This window comes from Hipposideros armiger, unplaced genomic scaffold, assembly GCF_001890085.2.
Source record: "Hipposideros armiger isolate ML-2016 unplaced genomic scaffold, ASM189008v1 scaffold_49, whole genome shotgun sequence".
In the NCBI taxonomy this organism is placed as follows: domain Eukaryota; kingdom Metazoa; phylum Chordata; class Mammalia; order Chiroptera; family Hipposideridae; genus Hipposideros; species Hipposideros armiger.
In genome coordinates, this window is record NW_017731399.1 from 1,791,000 (window position 1) to 1,807,186 (window position 16,187).

The following is a 16,187-nucleotide window of genomic DNA, read 5'->3' on the forward strand; positions in this document are numbered from 1 at the left end:
AAATCTATCACTTTGTCAACCCCAAAGGTTTATTAGTCATTTTCATGGAATGGGTTTCTTTGGTCAGATTTATTCTTGATGAATAAATTAAGGTATAATTTATGTACAGTAATATTTGCCCTTTTTAGTGTAGAATTCTATGAATTTGAATAAATACATACAAATAATCACCTCCACTACCATCGAGCTATAGAAGAGTTCCAACATCCCAAAAAGTTACCTCAAGTCCCTTTGCAGTCAACCCTTCCAGTCAGTCACCTCCCAGGCCCTGGCAAACTTTCATTTGTTTCCTGTCCTTATAATATTGCCTTTTCCAGAAAGTCAAATAAAGGGGATCAATCACATGGTATGTATCCTTTGGAGACTGGCTTCTTTCACTGATTATAACACAACTGAGGTTTATTCTTGTTGTTGCATGTATTGGCATTTCATTCTTTTTTACAGCTCAGCAGTAATCCATTATTTGGGTGTAACAGTTGGTTTATCTACTCACCAGCTGAAGGATATATGAGCTGTTTCCAGTTTTTGAAGATTATGAATAAAGTCACTGTAAGCATTTGTGTGCAGGTTTTTATATTAACATAAGCTTTTATAAATTTTTGTGTGAACATACATTTTCATGTCTCAAGCAGTGGGATTACTGGGTTTAATAAGATTATTTAGTAAGTAGTATTAGTTATCTAGTGCTGCCTATTATTCCAAAACATAGCAATTTAAAATAATAATAAACATTTTCTATCTCACACAGTGGGCCAGGAATGCGGGACTGCCAGAGCCAGGTAGCTCTCTCTTGGGGTCTCTCATGAGGTTACAGTCAAGATGTCAGCCAGGGCTGCAGTCATCAGGCTTGATTGGGGCTGGAGGAGCCACTTTCGAGGCAGCTCACTCATATGGAGCTGGCTGATGACAGGAAGCTTCAGTTCTCTCGGTGTGAATTTTTCCACAAGGCTAACTGAATGCCTTCATGACACGACAGCTGGTTTCTCCCAGATCAAGTGATCCAAGCAAGACATCAAGAAAGAAGCTGCCATGTTTTTTATGGTCTGGTCTCAGAAGTAACACAGTATCACTTCTGCCACATTCTATTATGTAGAAGTCAGTCACTTAAGTCCAGCCCACATTCAAAAGCCGAGAAATGAAGCTCAATCTTTTGAAGGCAATGTCAAGGAATTTGTGAACACATTTTAAAACCACCACATAAGTATGTGTTTAACTTTATAAGAAACTGCCAAATTGTTATCCAAAGTGGCTGTATCATTTTGCATTTCCCAGCAGCAAAATTTTAGATTTCCAGTTATACTGCATCCTGACCAGCACTTGGTGGTGTATGCTTTTTTGTTTTGTTTTTAGCCCTTCTAATAGGTATGTAGTAGGACCTCATGTGGTTTTAATTTGCATTCTATTAACAACTACTTACGTTCAACATCTTTTCATATCCACGTACCTTTTTTGGTGAAGTATCTGTTCAAATATTTTTCCCATTTTGAAAAGCAGAGTTGTTTATTATTGAATTTTGACAGTTTATTATATATTCTGGATATAAATTCTTTACCAGGTATGTGCTTTACAAACATTTTCTCCCAGTCTCTGGCTTGTCTTTTCATTTTCTTAACAGTATCTTTCAAAGATAAACACTTTAAATATTGATGAAGTCCAATTTATCAATTTTTTTCGCTTATGGATTATGCTTTTACTCTTATATCTAAAAAATATTTTGCTGGCCGGCCGAGTGGCTCAGTTGGTTAAGCGCTCGCTCAAGGGTGCGAGCGCTGAGCAACAGGGTCACCGGTTCGATTCCTGGCCCAAGCTGAGCTGCCGCTGAGCTGCCAACAGGTGGCAAGATGGCTCAGCTGAAAAAATAAAAAATCTTTTACCTAATCCAGGTCATAAAGATTTTCTCCTATGTTTTCTTCTAGAAATTTTACAGTTTTCGGTTTTACACTTGAATCTATGATAATGTTAGGTACCTTTAAATAGAGCAAAGTAGCCACCAGAGCATTACCTGGGAAAGTGATTAACCTTTTGTGCTTCAGAAAGGGTGCGAAGCAAGAAGGGCTTCAGGTGGGATCCTGTCCACATTAGGTTATAGTCAGTGCTGCTTGGGTGAACCTGAGGGCAGATAAGAAAAAACAAGATAAAAAACATGGAAGAGAGCCCCTCTCCACGAAGAGTGATGGCAGAAAAGGCCACAGAGATTTTACATCCACAAAGTTGTCACGGGGGTGGCCCAGTTAGTATGTCCACTTAGTATGTGAGCCTAGCAAGACAAAAGTTGAGTGCAGAGAACATGGGGATAATCAAGTTTAAAGAGTGGGAGAGTTAGGCAAAGCCCAAATGCAAAAAGGAGAATAAAGTAATCCTTGTACAGAAGTCCATAATGTCTCTTACTATTCTTGTATATAAAAGCACAAAATGAGGGCCCAAGCCCAAAGCTCCCTTTCCAGAGTGCCCTGTGTTCTTGCAGATGCTGGGTATAAAGTACTGATCAGAACTAAAAATTTAGAGTAGCAAACCAACTTAGAATTCTTTCACTCATTCATTCATTCATAAGAATTCATTTGTCCGTTCATTCAAAAATTATGTACACAGTGTCTATGATGTGCTAGGTGCCATGTTAAGCCCTGGAGATAAAACAGCAATAAGACAGGATATAAACTGGTATCAGAAATTCCCCAAAATGTCTACTTCAGACCTCAATGTAAGACAAGGAGCTAGCAACCAAACCTTTATCAACCGTCTCAAAATATCTACAGTAGAAGTCTGTCCAGCATTTCTGCCATTCCTTTTGATGCCAACATCCCAATTTCCCCAACTTTCTTTGGGAATAACATATTCCTTGGTTTTAAAGGACCTGCCAATCACCCCCTTCCCCCAAGGGAGTGAATCCATGACCCAAGCTGGGCTAGTCATTCTGTCTCCAGGATGTGATTCCTGAGTGGAGAAGGCACAAGGACAGTGAGTGGAGTCAAGTCACTTCCATGGCACTGCCTTGAGGAGATGGTCCTAAAGGTTTCTGTTCCCAAATCCCCTGAGCTGTCCTGGTCTCTCTCCTGCCAAAGGCCAGCCTTTTCAGCTTTTCCTCTGACTCTGCTAGCCATCTTGTGTACATTCTCCCCACAAATCCCTTTGGTTTAATTTAGGCAGAGTCTGTTTCTGTTGCTTGCAATCAAAGAACCTTGATCGGGTAACAGACAATTACTTATGGGTAACTCTGCCGCTAGCCCAAGCCGAAAAACACTTTTTTTACAAAAAAAAATCTGTGAAAATGTTTTCCATGTATTGCAAGGAGAAACTGGTAAAGGCATTAAGAAATTCAGAGCAAGTTCTGCATCATCACTACGCATTGGTCCCAGGTACTTTCTAGAGTTTGCACTGTTAACTGATAGGTGGCTAAGATTTTCAGCTTTTGGACAGATCAGATGGGGTAGTAAAAACGAGCTTACTTCATGAAATCCATGGGCTGTCAGAATGCTGCGTACCAGGCGACTGTCTGTTCGCACAATCTTGTAAGACAAATGATAACGCTCTAAAGAAAAACACAGAATCAAGTTCAGTAACTAGGGAGTTAACTGTAGAGACAGGTAAACTATAAGAGAATGTCTTGCTTGATTATACTAATAACATTATACAGCTATGCTTATGCTACTAAAAGGAGAGCTTATGGATTATTTTGGACCAAGGGTTCTTAACCTGAAATTTGTTGGGAGCGAAGCATAGAGGGAAAATTATATCGTTGTTTTTGCCAATTTCTAGTTGAAATTTAATATTACCTTCAATCAGAAACATAGGCAACAAAGTACAGAAGTATTAGCAGTAGCTGGACCCTGCCACCAATAGATACCAGGTATTTTAATATTATTTAATAGTTGTTACAATTATCTCAAAATCTCTCTTACTCTCGTAGTACTTAAAAATTATGGAAGTTAACAACAGACCTACCACTAGATTATGTTGTTCAATGCACTAATAAAAAGGCATATATCAAATTTGGGGTTTTAAAAATATTTTGATAACTATACTTTAATACAACTGCTTCTCTTCGTAGTCATATGTAATTTTTTTAAGGTTTCATTGGGGAATTGGGGGAGGGGAACAGCGTTGGGGAACTGGGGGAGGGAAACAGACAAGTTGCTGTCCTTTTGTTCTTCAGTCTAGTTATGGAGGACGGCGCTTCTCTGGCCCATGTTGGTATTATCATTGCGTTCTTCCTGGGTGAGGCAGCTCAGTCGCCGGCCTCTGGACAGCTGCTCATGGCAGCTCACGGCAGCTCACGAAAGCTCACGCCCGCCGCCGGCCAGCCCCACTGCAGCCTATGCGGTTGCCAGCAACTCCCGGCAGCCCAGCTCCAGGTGAAGCTGTTGTTCGCCATCTTAGCTGTAGAGGGCGCAGCATCACTGGCCCTCATGTGGGATCCGAACCAACTCCTAAGCAACACTCCACTCGGCCGGCCCCTGTAAATTTTTTTATACACTTAAAAAACATTATTTCGAGAAAAGACCCAGAGGCATATCCCCACTGCCAACAGGGTCCATTGCACCAAAAAGATTAAGTACCATGCTTTAGAGAGCCCTCTGTGTGCAATAATGCTGGTTACCAGTACCTTAGACCAGAGGTGATAAACTGGTGACCTGAAGACCAAAACCAACCTGCAGACATGGTTTGTTCAATATGCACTGCACTTTAAAAATAAAATTGAGTTTATTGCTAACCTTTTGAAATTGGAGGAATTCATGTAAAAATCTAGATTTCTGGGCTTCTCCTGAAAACCCTGGGCTCTCTCTCCATCTGGCGTGGCAAGAGCCAACTGGAGAAGTGCAGGTACTTCCTCCTGGAAGGCCCGCACTGTCCAGCTTGGCACAGGCCCCACCCAGCCTGCTGCACTCATTTGTATTTCCTGTCTGGCCCCTGCAAGCATTCTGTGCTTGTGACCCCTGCCTAAGAAGAAAGTCTGTAATCATGTGACAGTTCTATATATCCTTGAAGATTAACATTTACTCTGGCCCATTAAATTCAACCTCTTTCTAGGCATCACTACAAATTGTTTGAAAAAGTTAGCTAGGAATTCTACAAAACAATTTTTTTAAAGGACTGCATATTGCCCTTGTTCTTAGGAGATACATGCTGAATAAAGTCTTTAGGCATGAAGCATTTGAACTAATTCTCAAATGGTGGTGGGGGGGGGGGAGAAGCAAGTATGGCAAAATGTTAATAACTGGTGAATGTAGGGAAAGAGTATACATGTGTTCACTGTATTATTCTTAACACTTAGAAAAACGAAAGAAAAGCAGGTCTTTTTATTATGATAGCTGTGATCTCTGATACCTCCATTTTTGCACTTGCAAAAAGCCAAAACATCATCAGCTGCTGAAGACCAGGACTGTGCCCGACTCTGCCTGTTCTGCAGTGCTCGCCTCGCAGTACCAGGCCACAGCGAAGGTGATCAGTAAGATGTGTGAAAAAATAAAGAATGATTGATTACATGGGACTGGGGGAGAAAGAGTATGTCTCTGGAACCAAACTGCCAGGGTTCGAATTCTGGCTCTACTACCTCCTGGCTGTGATCCTGAATAAGTTATTTCATTTTCCTATGCTCAATTTCCTCACCCGTACAATAGGGTTGATAACAGAGATACTTGCCTCGTAGGGTAACTGTAAGCACTAAATCAGTTAATACATGTTAAGCTTTTAGAATAGTTGTTGATACATAATAAAAAATTTTATATAGTAAAAGAGTAGATACATAGTAAAATAGCTATTAATACATAGTATCACACATAGTAAATTATACATTAATGTAGCAAATTAAAAAATAAAAATGCTAATACTCTTTCCCCTACTTCTAATATAGAACAATGTAATGATCACTACGCTCAGTGGCAGACCTGATTCTCACCGTACGTAAATAGCAAGCAGTGACCGACTCCTTCTAAACCATACCTCTAACTATAACCTAACTCAGATACATTGAACATGTGCCAAAAGGGGAGAGCAAGAAAGGCAGGGTGGGATGATATACAGCAACTGTAACTACTGGGGATTTTAATGCACGTTCATGTCCTGTGTAGAACAGCCCCAGCACCAATAATGCTGATTACCCATATATATTAGACCAGAGGCCATAAATTGGTGACCTAAAGGCCAAATCCAGCCTACAGAATTGGCTTGTTCGTTCCTTATGGTGTTTTCAATATAAAATTGAATTAGTTGCTAACCTTTTAAAATTGGAATAATTCATATAACAATCTAGATTTCTGGGATTCTCTTGAAAAACCTGGCAGCCCTAAGCTCTCTCTCTTCTAGCCAAGAGGCAAGTGGAGACTTGCAACTGTAAACTGAATCTGTCCAACTGTCCAAGGAAGAACCACCTTGCCCACATTTTTTTCCTATAAAAACAAGAGGCAGAGCAGGGTTCTCCTTGGCTAACTGCGAACTGCCCAACATCCAATATCGGAGCCTCTGAACCCATACTGCATTAACTCCACCATGAGACTGTAGGATTCTCTTCTCCAACCACCTACGTGTATCTCAGGAGGCAGACAGATGTGCTAGGACCCCTGGCAAGTTCCAGGACTGACTGTAGCAGAGGAAATAAACACAAGGAGCCAATAATCTGACTGTCAGCACTGAAGCACCTAGGGAATCGTGAAGTGCCCTACGGGGTTTGGTCAAAAATGCGTGGGAAACCAGAATGAAGGTAAAACAGACGTTTTTGACGTTGAAAATACAAGAATAACCCCTTCAACGGCAACACAGAATGGCTTGCCTTACTGTCAGAAAATTACAACTGCACTGTTGAACTGAATATGGTAGTTGTTAACTACATATCACTGAGCACTTGAAATGTGACTAGTGTGACAGAGTAAATGAATTTTTTATTTTATTTAATTATGTAAATTTAAAAACTGATATCAATTCAACTATTGGAAAACATGTTTAAAACAATTTGAGCATATGAATTTACTCTTTCAGCTACAACATTTATGAAATCTAAATACAGATCAAGTACTCCCAGTAAAAATTTTAAACCATATGGAGATGTACTGTAAATATAAAATACACACTGGATGTGAAATAGCTTAATGATTTTTTTATATTGAGTAATGTAGAAATGATATTTTGGATTAAATTAAATATATTATTAAAATTAATTTCACCTATTTCTATTTACATCTTTAAATGAGGCCACTGGAAAATTACATATATAGCTTGCATCATATTTCTATTGGACAGTGCTAGTCTATACAAATGCAAACTTATGAAATATATTCAGAGACAAATCATAAAATGAAACTTCATTCTAGGAAAAGATTACTTTAAACTGAAAACATCTCTGTTGCCTCTAAAATACAATCCCGTTTACTTGTTCAAAGTATACACAGTTTTGAAAAAAAACACCAAGAATACAGTGAGAAAAACATATTCCTAGAATATTTAACAAAGCATATGAAATTGTATTGTACCAAAAATTTTAACAGCTAATTCAATGAAACATTTACTAGATAACAGAAAAAAAAAAGGTTGGCATCTAATATGAGATCTACAGAAGATAACTAATGCCCCAGATACACTTCTCAAGGGGATTTGACCACAGGATTATGATCTCAGCAGATCTATGTCAGCTATTTCAGAGAGCAAAAAGAAAAAAAAAATAGATCAAGAGTGTTTAACAATTCAGAAATCTGAGGCAGCAACTAGCAAAAGTCATTTAAATTGCTCTTTACATACAGGAAGGTGAAAAAAATGAGGAAAACTCAAGGAATTGGGAAGATACAGAAAATTCAAAAACAGAGTTTGAGAAATAAGTTCAGTGGCTTTTTCTTTAATCACAGGAATGCATAAAGGAAAAAAAAACCCAGAGACTTAAAGGTTCTAAAAAATAGTGACGGCATGAATAATGGGATGACCACATTGATGGATACCAATTTCCAATAAATGTTATTAGGTATTCTAAAAAAGAAGGGTCTGCCTATTGCCATAGAATACATAGATTCATTTATGTGACAAGCACACCAAAAGTAGTATGTTTTGGGGGGATTATTTACTGTTGTTGTTTTCAAGCTCACCTTTGACGTTTTGCCTCAAGTCATATTTAGAAGGAGTGTCTCAGCAAATGTTAGCAAATCTTCAGTTGCTCAGGATTCCGAGAGTATAAATGAACCATGTCCCTTTAAGTGGTAACCTAGTAACTTGCTGAGGGGATTAGAACACAAGGGATCCCTGGGGAGGGAGGAAGATTCAAATCCCAGAAGCAGGTGCTCACCACCTTCTGAACTCCTGGCTATTTGGAGCAAGGACAAACCTTAAAGTCATTTCAAAGTAGAGCAGATACTATTCAACAAGTAGAGTAAGTTTTGAGGGTGTATTATGTGCCAAGCATTAAATGATAATGTTGACTTCTCAGAATGCCTGAAAAATAGGTATTGTCTCCATTTTACTGGCAATGAATTGAGTTAAGATGGCTTCACTGATGAATTTTATCAAACATTTAAAGAATTAAAACCAATCCTTCTCAAATTCTTCCAAAGAGGAGAGAACTCATTCTATGAGGTCAGCATTATCCTGATACCAACGCCAGTTAAAGGCATCGTAAGAAAACTACAGACCAATATCCCTTATAAATATAAATGCAAAACTCAACAAAATACAAGCAAACCAAAACCAGCAGCATATTAAACGGATTATACATCATGACCAAGTGGGATTTATCTCAGGCACACAGGGTGGTTCAACATGCGAAAGTCAATCAGTGCAATACACCACATTAATACAATGAAGGAAACAAAACACAGAATCATCTCAATTGGTGTAGAAAACATCCAACACCCTTAAATGACAAAAACACTCAACAAAAAAATAGAAGGGGACTTCCTCAACATGATAAAGGGCATTTTGAAACACCCACAGTGAACATCATACGGAACAGTGAAAGACTGAAAGCTTTCTCCCTAAGATCAAAGATCCCCACTTTCGCCACTTATATTCAACACTGTACTGGAAGTTCTAGTCAGGGCAATTAGGCAAGGAAAAGAAACAAAAGGCATCCAAGTTGGAAAGGAAGAAGTAAAAATGATTTCTATTTGCAGATGATATGATCTTGTATATATAGACAATCCAAAAGAATCCACCCCTCCAACCGGCCACACACACACACACACACACACACACACACACACACACACACACATTTAGAGCTAACAAATGAGTTCACCAAGGTTTCAGGATACAAGATCAATATGCAAAAATCAATTGTATTTCTACACATTGGCAATGAACAATCCAAACATTAAACTGACAAAACAATTCCATTTATAATAGTATCAATAAAAATAAAATATTTAGGAATAAATTTAACCAAGGAGCTACAAGACTTGTACACTGAAAACTATAAAACACTGCTGAAAGAAATTAAAGAAGATCTAAACCAGTGGTTCTCAACCTTCCTAATGCTGCGACCCCTTAATACAGTTCCTCATGCTGTGGTGACCCCAACCATAAAATTATTTTCGTTGCTACTCTGTAACTGTAATTTTGCTACTGTTATGAATCGTAATGTAAATATCTTTTTGTTTTCCGATGGTCTTAGGCGACCCCTGTGAAAGGGTCGTTTGACCCCCAAAGGGGTCACGACCCACAGGTTGAGAACCACTGATCTAAACAAATGGAAAGACATTCCTTGTTCATGGACTGGAAGGCTTAACATTAAGATGGCAACACTACCAAAAGCAACTTACATATTCAATGCACTCCCTATCAAAGCTGATCCTAAAATTCATATGGGATTGCAAGGGATCTGAATAGCCAAAAAAAAAAAATCTTGCAAAAAAAGGACAAAGTTAGAGGATTCACACTTCCCAATTTCAAAACTTAGTACAAAAGTACCATAATCAAAACAATATGGTACTGGCAGAAAGACATACATACAGATCAACAGAATATTAAAAGTCCAGAAATAAACTAATGCACCTATGGCCAGCTGATTTTCAACAATACCAAGACTATTCAATAGGAAAAGAATAGTCTCTTCAATTAATTGCACTGGGACAGCTAGATATCCACATGCAAAAGGATGAGGATAAACCCTTATCTCACACTATATAAAAAAATTAACTCAAAGACCATTTAGCTCTAGATATAAGAGCTTAAACTATAAAACTCTTAAAAGAAAGCACAGGGATTATGACCTTGGATTAGGCAACAGTTTCTTAAATATGACACCAAAAGCAAAAGCAAAAAAAGAAAAAATAGATAGACTGGACATCACCAAAATGAAAACCCTTTGCTCATGAAAGAACACTAACAAGAGAGTAAAAAGACAAACCACAGAACTGGAAAAAATATTTGTAAATCATATATCTGATAAGGATCTAGTATCCAGAATATATAAAGAGCTCTTATAACTCAACAACAAAAATACAAGCAACTCAATTAAAAAATAGGAAAAGGTCTTAAATAGGCATTACTCCAAGGAAGATACACAGCATTTCTTCAAGGAAGATACACAAATGGCCAACAAGTACACAAAAAGATGCTCAATGTCATTAGTCATTAAAAAAATGCAAATCAAAACCACAATAAGATACCACTTCGTACCCACTAGTATAGCTATAATCTAAAAAATTGAAAATAACAAGCGTTAGTGAGGATGTGGAGAAATTAGAATGCTCATAAACTGTTGGTAGCAATATAAAATGGCCCAGTCACTGTGGAAAACCCTTTGGCAGTGCCTTTATAAGTTAAACACAGAATTACCATAGGACCCAGCAATTCCATTCTTAGGTATATATCCAAGAGAATTGAAAACAGGTGTTCAAACAAAAACTTGTACATGAATGTTCATAGCAGCACTATTTACAAAAGCCAAAAGGTAGAAACAACCATTTATCAACTGATGAATGGATAAATAGAATGTGGTATACCTATACAATGGAATACTATTCAGTCATAAAAAGGAATGAAGTACTGGGGCCGGCTGAGTGGCTCAGTTGGTTAAGAGTTGGCTTAAGAGCGCAAGCTCTGAGCAACAGGGCCTCCAGTTCGATTCCCACATGGAATGAGCTGTTGCTGAGCTGCCAACAGGTGGCAGGATGGCTCAGCTGGTGTAACAACAAGATTGCCTGTTTGAAGGTGGGCTATGCCCACCTGCAACTAAGACTGAACTTGGCACCTTGAGCTGAGCTGCCGCCCGGATGGCTCAGTGGATAGGACGTGTGCTCTTAACAATAAGGCTCCCGCATGGGATGGTGGCTACGCCCACCCGCAACTAAGACTGAACACAGCACCTTGGGCTTAGAGGCCATGAGCGGCCGACGGGAAGCCAGATGGCGACTGGCGCCCTCCACAACGAAGACTGAAGAACAACAACTTGGCTGGTCCTTTTCCCCAATTCCCCAACACTGTTCCCCTCCCCCAATTCCCCAATAAAATCTTTAAAAAAAACCAACTTGATAAATTATTTTTAAAAAAAGGAATGAAGTACTGATACATGCTACAACATGGGTGACCCTTAAAACATTATGCTAAGTGAAAGAAGCCAAACACAAAAAGCCACATATTGTATGAGTCCATTTATATGAAATATCCAGAGTAGGCAAATCCACAGAGACAGAAAGTAGATTGGGGTAGCCAGGGGTTGGGTACAGGGTTTACCCGAGATGATGAAAGTGTTCTGGAACTAGACAGTGGTGATGGCTGCACAACATTGTGAAGGTAATAATGCCACTGAACCGTACACTCTAAAATGATTACAGTGGTAAGTTTTGTTTTGTATATGTTACCACAATAAAAAAAATAACAACATATGTACACATAATTCTGAAAAAATTCAAAAAGGAAAAACAATTTAATATGCAGAAAACAATCCAAGAAATCATAAATAATCCTTTCAAGTATAAAACCAATAGATTCTTCTCATGACCAAGGCCATTTCCCTATCTATAGGTGACATCAATTTTCTGCAACACAAGGTTGTCAGGGCTATCCCCCAACCCGGCCTTCCGTGGGTAAGTCGTACTCACCTCCGATTATTCGAATATTGCTGTCCTTGGTCAGAATTGCCTCAGCATGGAACACCAGAACTGGAATTCTCCGGCAGCCTCCAGTCCACATGATGCACGGATGATCCCTACAACCGTAACAAAAGGCTTTATTTACAGCTCAGAATCTGCACTAACTGCTGAGGCAAATCACTATGGTTGAACGCTTAGCAACTTTCCTCCTCCTGAAACAAGAACCCTGAATGTCCTATGGGAAACCATTCATGATCCCCTTCTCAGCCATGTGGTTTAAGATTAATTCCACCCCTGCTTCAGGGATGGGCCTTGATTGGTTTCAGCCCATCCGGCATCCCATCCCCCAGTGACGGTGGCTGCTTCAGGGATGGGCACATAAGCCAATTTAATTGGAGCCAGTGAGGGTCAGGTGACATGTTGTGAGAACCTCTGAGAAAGCGATGTTTTCTTTCTCTTCTCTAGCAGCTACAGAAGAGATGGCCTCTCTTCCCCTTGATGGTGTAAGAGAGAGGTTTGGAAGTGCTACTGTCATTTTGTGACCTTGACAGTGACTGGTAGAGATAAATGAGATCTTGAGTGGCACAACTGGAGTTGCAGAATCAAGTCTTTTCTAAACACAAGTGAATAAATTCTCTTTATTGTTAAGACAATTATGTTTTAGTCCCCAGCACACATAAAGAATCCTAATTAACATATTCACAATAATTTATGGACTCCCTTTACAGCCTGTAGTCCCCCCTTTCCAATTAATTACCCATCCTAAGCTCTTTCCAATTAATTACCCCTCCTAAGATTCTGAGCTAGGAACCCTAAATTAATACTAGTACCCCTATGAAAACCACATATTTTAAAGAAAGACTATACTAAATAGAACAACAGGTATTTTCCTCCAGAAAAGACCTCTGACTTTATTCTCTTTCCCAGGAAATCTATGTTTAATCAATCTCAGTCCAATGCATATTTACTCACAGATCAGGGAACTGCAACCTCCTTAATGAAGGGAGATAGAAAGGGAAGGAAATGATCCGAGTCCCTCCTCTGTGCCAGGAATTAAATGAAGAGCTTTCACATGTTATCTCACTTAATCCTCTTGCCCACACTATAAACTGAAGAAAGAGTGTCTCAGAAAGGTTAAGTGATTTGCCCAAGCTCATACAGCTGGCTGATTAAGGGGACGGTATTGAACTCAAGTGTCTGTGCTCTTTCCACCTTTCCATCACCCTAATCACATTTCAGTGCTGTTCTGTATACGGAACACCTTAAACTCAACTCTTTGGGAACTTAAACTCATCCGTTTCTTAAATGGAATAAGATTCATTGAGCCAAGCAAGATTCAGGCTGCTCTGGAAAACTCACATGACCACACCCCTTAGCAAAGGCCATACCACAAATCTCAAGGCCAAGTCTGACCCTCCCAACCCAAGTTTAAAAAGATCCACACTTTGAATGAACAGGCTGCCAGGCTACCAATCTTAGAAGTAAAGCAGCCCTTAGACTTGGGCTGAGCTGCCAAAAGCCTTTAGTGAAGAAAGCAAAGAACACCATACCTAGTTCATTTCCTGTTGTCTAGAAATGGAATGTGGATGCTTATGGTTCTGACTCTCTGACCAGGGTGATAGTGCCCACTTGTGAGAAATGGTGTTTATAGAGAGCATTTTTTAGCAAGAAGGGGGGGGGAGGGAGTGTGTGTGTGTGTGTGTGTGTGTGTGTGTGTGTGTGTGTGTGTGTGTCTTGCTTTTTAATCTTAAACACCTGTAAAACGTGGGCATGGGGTCAGATAACTCCTGTGTGTGTGTATGTCTTGCTTTTTAATCTTAAACACNACACCTGTAAAACGTGGGCATGGGGTCAGATAACTCCTGTGTGTGTGTATGTCTTGCTTTTTAATCTTAAACACCTGTAAAACGTGGGCATGGGGCCAGATAACTCCTGTGATCTTTTCCAACTTTAATTTTTTCCACTGTATTTCTAAGTCAGAGAATAGAGGGGAAAAAACAGGCAGCCTAAACTACAAAGCCTTGGACAGAAACTGGAAACTACCCAAAGTTCCTTGTCAATCAAGCACTAGCTACAAACTGGCACCACTGTGCCTTGGCACTTAACTTAGAGATAACTTAAAAATGCCTCACAAGACTCAGGAACACAATCAACAGATGCACAGCTGGGAAGAGCCAAGGCCCTAACTATCCTGTGTGTGGAAAGCCAGATCCCTGACAGAGAGAGCGTCTCACTTAAAACCTATGAAAAGAGAAGAGATATTACACAAATTATTAATTCAGTAAGGTCAACTGAAACACACTTAAGGAAGATGCTAAATTGTTATTCAAATCATGTTCCCACCAGGTGGTGCTACAGGGGAAAGATTCAGAATTATTAGGAAACTGAAAATTGGGACCTTAAATTTTCATTCACACCAGAAACTGGTATATAGTAAGAAAAGATGCTTTAGAGGCATGAAAGAAAAAAGTATTTTTTTTTATTAATTACCAAAGTAGACCCAATTTATGGTTTACTCTATTGAAAACCTAAGAACATTTTCGTTTTTGAGAAGCAATTTCATGAGGAATATATTACTGTTCACTCCTGGGATCCAGCCTACATAACTCAAAGCTGCCATGCCTTATTCAGACCAGTGCCCCTGCTGGGAATGCCCTCCCCACGTCTCTCTGTTCATTGAATCCCACCCTCCAAGGCCCAGCTCATCTCACTAGCGCCATGAAGTTCCCAGTTCCTCCAACTCACAGTGATCCCTTCTTTCTCTGTACTCCTATAGCACTCAGTGTATCATCATTTGTTGATGGTCTTTTATTTTTTCCATGTAAATGCTGATGATCTGTTCAGCTGATATAAAGCCAGCTTTTATGATAGACATTAAAGTTACTATTTTTTCAAGTGACAAAAGAAACCTTATATCAAATCTTTTTATGAAAGTTTCCGCATCTATATATAAATTTGTATTTGGGATCCCCAAGCAAAACACAGAAAAAGAGCCCCTTTTGCATTTACTATTTGAAATAATGCCATGTAAAGCAAGTACTGCCTGGACAGTTTCTAGCCCTAAATTTTCACTAATTGCTAGAAATTTAACATTTCTCAATTACAAATATAGGCAGCAAAGCACAGCAGTATTAGCATTATCTGTGCCGTTGACTCTATCTCAAATTACAGATTTTTTACACCATTTTACAGTTGATGCCAGTGTCTTAAAATAGCATATACATCTATCACTACTTCTAAGTTATGTTAGTTATTAAACGTGTCACTAGATCACCTGTGATCACAGTCTTCCTCATCCGGTGTGATGAGTCTAGACAATGATTTGGCATCTCTCCCCCAAGCAATCATTCAGCTGCCAAATGGAAACAGCTCACATTGGTGGTCCAGATATCTCTGATGTTTCCTAGTATTCCCCACTTATAAGTGTTCATCAAAGACCACCCCACAGTGTGCTGATCTATTGCAAAGTAAGCAAAAAGTCTTCATGCTGCTGTCTTTAGAAAATAAAATTTAACTTCCCCATGTTTCATATGAATGATCTTGTTATTTAATGTATTAATAAGAAAGCACATGTAACTGTAACATGTCTTTTTATTTTGATAACTGCATTTCAGTGTAATTGGCATTCTGTATAATGATACGTATTTTATTTTAAACACTTAAAAATATTATTCTAACAAGGGAGCCATAGCCTTAAAAAGGTTAAGAATGCCTGATCTAATGTGATCTAAAGCATACAGTTTCTATTCATTCATTCATTCATTCAGTTAGTCACTCAGTCAGCTAGTATTTATTGAGTACCTACTATAATAGTAGGTTGAACCAACTAAAATTGGCAGTATTTGACTGTTTTCACCTACCAAAATGGCAATTTCATACAGTTCAACCTAATGCTTATCGGGCCCAACTGCTAAGAGAGATATTTATAGAGTAAAAGAATGACCTTGAAATTGGAAAAACCAATGCTTGGAACAGAAGTTAAAATTTTTGTGAAATGGGTAAGAGGCAGCACAAAGAAAGCAAAAAGTCACAAGTAGGCAAAGTGGCCAGAGGGAATTATCCACTTAATTATCCTGCATGAGACTGACCCAAATATAACATTAAATCTCTATTATTTTCTATAACCTAAAAGTGATGAGAAACCTTTCCCCAAAGCTTTATTAACGCCTCAATAATTTTTTC

General features: G+C 38.9%; 1 protein-coding gene across 12 annotated transcripts in view; it reads right to left on the reverse strand.

Annotated features, from left to right (window-relative positions):
• The window catches only part of TTLL5 (tubulin tyrosine ligase like 5), a 254,786-nt gene that overhangs the window by 235,601 nt on the left and 2,998 nt on the right, over positions 1-16,187 (reverse strand). For all 12 annotated transcript variants that reach the window (XR_002123777.1, XM_019640361.1, XM_019640358.1 and 9 more), the window contains exons 3-5: positions 12,015-12,121; positions 3,444-3,526; positions 2,003-2,109 (exon numbers count right to left, since the gene is read on the reverse strand). Coding sequence is in view for 11 of the 12 variants with exons in the window: in XM_019640361.1 (XP_019495906.1) it covers positions 2,003-2,109; positions 3,444-3,526; positions 12,015-12,121 (297 nt within the window). In the remaining variant the exon portion in view is untranslated. The remainder of the gene's footprint in view (positions 1-2,002; positions 2,110-3,443; positions 3,527-12,014; positions 12,122-16,187) is intronic.